Source organism: Phocoena sinus, chromosome 5 (genome assembly GCF_008692025.1).
Source record: "Phocoena sinus isolate mPhoSin1 chromosome 5, mPhoSin1.pri, whole genome shotgun sequence".
NCBI classification, from domain to species: domain Eukaryota; kingdom Metazoa; phylum Chordata; class Mammalia; order Artiodactyla; family Phocoenidae; genus Phocoena; species Phocoena sinus.
This window is the reverse complement of record NC_045767.1, coordinates 132,006,453-132,010,265: the sequence shown is the minus strand read 5'-3', so window position 1 is coordinate 132,010,265 and position 3,813 is coordinate 132,006,453. Positions and strand designations below refer to the sequence as shown.

The following is a 3,813-nucleotide window of genomic DNA, read 5'->3' as shown; positions in this document are numbered from 1 at the left end:
ACCGGGGAAGTCCTTGCCGTAGTTTTAAAAACATGACTTGTACTACAGTATATACATTGAATCAATCCAACAGGAAACACATCAACCCTCTTGTTTTAATTGTCTTTTGAAGGGGAAGAATCACTATCTAAAGGTTCTGTTAAACTACTTTAAGGTTGTATTAAGAATCAGTTAAGGGCTTCCCTGGTGGCGCAGTGGTTGAGAGTCCGCCTGCCGATGCAGGGGACATGGGTTCGTGCCCTGGTCTGGGAGGATCCCACATGCTGCGCGGAGCGGCTGGGCCCGTGGGCCATGGTCGCTGGGCCTGCGCGTCCGGAGCCTGTGCTCTGCAACGGGAGAGGCCACAGCAGTGAGAGGTCCGCATACCGCAAAAAAAAAAAAAAAAAAAAAAAAAAAAAAAAAAAAAAAAAAAAAAAAAAAGAATCAGTTAAGGTTATATTCAGTTATTAGGTTTCTTAAGGGTAAGTACTGAAATATTTATGTTACACTTCTGAAACAGTTATTGTACTAATTAATCTTGTTGAAAGTTCTGGAAGATCAGGAACTATTAATGTGTAAAATGCTCATGCCCTCAGTAGTGCTATTTAGATAGGTCTCCTGTGGCAGGAAAATAAACTGAAATGTGCCTCAAAACGTAGCCCTCAACTCAATAGGACATAATCAGCTATTTGCACATCTTTCAACCCCACCTCTACCTCCAGAGGCACATACCTTCCTGGGAAACTATTCTGTTTTGGCTATTATGTGTCTCTCTAAAATTCTAAGTTTAAAATTTAGAATATTCTACATTTTCTCTTCCTTAGAATCACACTCTAGTGACCAAAGGGGTTAAAAACCCCACAAAACTACAAATTGTTTTACGGGAAATGTCAATATATTATTATTAATGTAAGCATGTGATGCCAGAGAAATGAAGGTAATTTTACAAACTCCGAATTTTGGCAAATACATGGTTTCCATTTTATTAGTTTTATACCACATGAGTTCAAATGCATTTCTCTACAGCTGCCCCAACAGAGCGTCTCTGGAATTATTTCAGTCATCCTTAACATGTGACTTTACCAGACTCTGAATGTAAAATAAACGTGTAAGATTTCAAATTAGTCACTTTTAATTATGAATGGGATAAGAAATAAAGTCATCAGATGATGGCTGGGGCTATTAATTTCCAACAAGACACTCTGCTGAAATGTTTCTCCTTATACCCCAGGTATGAATAAGAACCTTCAAAAAACAAGGGCAGAACCAAAGTACAATAAAGAAGCCTCTGCAGCTTAAGCCTCCCCGAGTCCTAAACCTCTGACAGAAGCTAGGCAAAGCATCTTTCTTGCAAATTAAGTGGGTGTCCAGTACTTCCATGTAGTTGGGCTTTCAGAGGCAGACCCTCAAGCATATCATCAGGATACCATCTTGGCTCTGGTTGTATTAATTATGCCTGAAGAGCTTAATACCCATCCAAGTCCACAGGTGGAAGAACACGTAAACGGGTATGGTAATCGGCAAGAGCAGACTGTAAAAGCACAGGCTGGCTGTGCTTGTGCAGCCCTGTGGGAAGTCTTCTTCCACAGAGGCCGAGTATAACAGCCCTGCTAACGAGACCAACGGAATGAGGACAGTCAACGTAGGAAGAGACAGAAACATCCTTCTCCTCCACTTATTACCCGCCACTCTGACTTCTTAAAAGGTGAGTGGTACTGAGAAAATTTAGTTGTGTGTGTTGTCGTTTTTAAGTATGATCTACTGCTGCTCCATTTCTTCTTGCTGCTTATTTTGACGTGTCATCCTAGCTGCCTGTGGTATCATATGAGGAATCCCATCAATAATTGGATAGGCTATTCCTAACTCTTCGTTAATCAATTCATTTGTCGATGCTTCATATCTGAGGGGGAGAAAGAAAAACAAAATGAATCGTGGAGAACAAAATGCTTGGGAGAGCTTGATGTTCAATAAACAGTAACGTTTATCCAGTTCTTAACATAAGAGTTAATCCCAGAAAAGCAGAATTAGACCGCTTTTCATTCTAAAAGCAGTAATAGATCATCGAACCATTTCTCTTAGAAAATGAGTCTCTTAATTGTTCCCATTTTTAGTCAGTTTCTCTCATTTTCACTTTATTCCCAAGCCATGCCTCAGTTTTTAAAAATACCAGTCAGAAAAGATTTGCCCTTTTCATCCAAATCTTCCTTCATTACTTTCTTCAACCCCAAAACAATCCCCCTTCATTTACTACTGGAACAGACCCTAGAGGAAATTTCAACTTCTTTATTTTATAGTACATGCTTAACAGAGCAGCCTTATTGATCCATTGAAAGGAAACCACTGAAAAATCGAAACACGGAAGTTTGAGAGAGATGAGAGCGCAGAAATGAGGAGACTCCGGAACGCAGCGTTATCTGCAAGTGAGCTGTTTACACAATTAGCTAAATGGGAGATCAAATGGTAATTTCAAGGTTTAAGAAAACTGAGTGAGTCATATGTTCGTTATGAGAAAAGCCCTGAAAGAGAAATGAAAAAGATGAAGGTAAAGATTACTAGCAATCTGCCACCGCAAGACTACCGCTGATGCCATTTCGGTGTTTCCTGGTGTCAGGGTTCCGAGTCAGCAGCCTGGAACGGTAGTGTTCACCCTAACGACTCTACGTTAAAGGTTAAGAAGGCCTTTACAAAAGCCATCTAGTCAATAACTGAAAGCCAAAAAAAGGCGGCACCCCTCGCTTACATGCTTAAGGCCCTACACGGCGTTTTCACAAGACTCTGGAGGCCACTGCATTTTTCATCGCTTTGGCTTAAAAATCGGAACTCTGTGGACTAGTCTTGAGTCCTACGAACTCATAAACCCGGCTCTCCGTGAGAAACCCTTCGCGTCCTTTTAAGAAAATGCGCCATTGCTCAAGCCCCGCCCGCGGGCCTTCCGAACGATTCGACCCGCCCTGGGGTGCCTGGAAAAATGCATTTTAAAAAAGGGGCCCTGGCGATTCTAAGGCGCGGCCAGGGGAGAACCGACACGCGCTCTGGCCCGCGCCGGCGAGTCGGCGGTTCGGTTTGGGAGGCCTGGGGCTCGGCGCGCCGCCGGCCTCCCGCCTCCCCTCCCCACGCCGCGGGAGACCCCGGAGCCAAGGAATGGCCGCCAAGAACATGCCCGGAGTGACCTGCCAGGGCTGCTCGGCGGCGGTCCACGGCCATGCGGTCCACCCGCCCCCCTCCCCGCGACGGGAGGCCGCGACGGAAAACCCGCCGCGGGCGAACCTCACCGGAGCGGCTTCTTGGAGAGCGGGCACACCAGGAACTCCAGCAGCGCTGGGTCGAAGGCGCGTGGCGGTTTCCGCGTCCGCTCGCTCTGGTCTGGGGACGGCCGCGACACCGACAAGTGCACACACCTCTGGGCGACCGCGGGCGGCTGTGCGCGTGTCCCCCGCAGCGCTGAGGCGAGCCGGCCGCAAACTCCGCGCGGCATGGCCTGGCAGCCCGCGACCGGGCCCCTGCGCGCCCGTGACCACCCGCGCCGCTGCAGGCGCTGCTCGGGAGCCCAGCCCCAGCGGCCAGGCCCCGCCCGCCCGGTGCTCCGGAAACGCTGCCCCCGACAGGTGGAGGCCAGCGCTTTGGTTCCGAGGACCCTCCGGACCCGACTGCTTTCGCTGCGACACCGCTCGGTAGTTGAGAGGCGGCGTGCACCTTCTCCTGCGCGTTTGCGTTGCAAACAAAACCGGTGCTTAAGGCGGGGAGGGGGGCAGGGCGTCTTGAGTTTTCACCAGGGCCTGTCGCAGGGTTGCCAGGAAGCCAGTGGCCTACTTCAGAGTCACACAGTGTTACACT

At 48.2% G+C, this 3,813-nt stretch overlaps 1 protein-coding gene across 1 annotated transcript; it reads right to left on the bottom strand.

The window, feature by feature from the left end:
- Positions 1-934: 934 nt before the first annotated feature.
- PYURF (PIGY upstream reading frame) lies at positions 935-3,541 on the bottom strand. Its single transcript, XM_032633640.1, has 2 exons — positions 3,252-3,541; positions 935-1,879 (listed from the first exon to the last, which is right to left on the bottom strand). Exons 1-2 carry the CDS (start codon positions 3,452-3,454, stop codon positions 1,738-1,740), a joined length of 345 nt encoding a protein of 114 aa, XP_032489531.1. The 5' UTR covers positions 3,455-3,541; the 3' UTR covers positions 935-1,737.
- Positions 3,542-3,813: the final 272 nt, after the last annotated feature.

What these genes read in the sequence shown, in the direction of transcription:
- PYURF (XM_032633640.1), bottom strand. Translation starts at nt 3,454, where the DNA reads ATGCCGCGCGGAGTTTGCGGCCGGCTCGCCTCAGCGCTGCGGGGGACA. An exon ending in CTCTCCAAGAAGCCGCTCCG is followed by an intron (nt 1,880 to 3,251) that starts GTGAGGTTCGCC and finishes TCTCCCCCTCAG; the next exon opens with ATATGAAGCATCGACAAATG.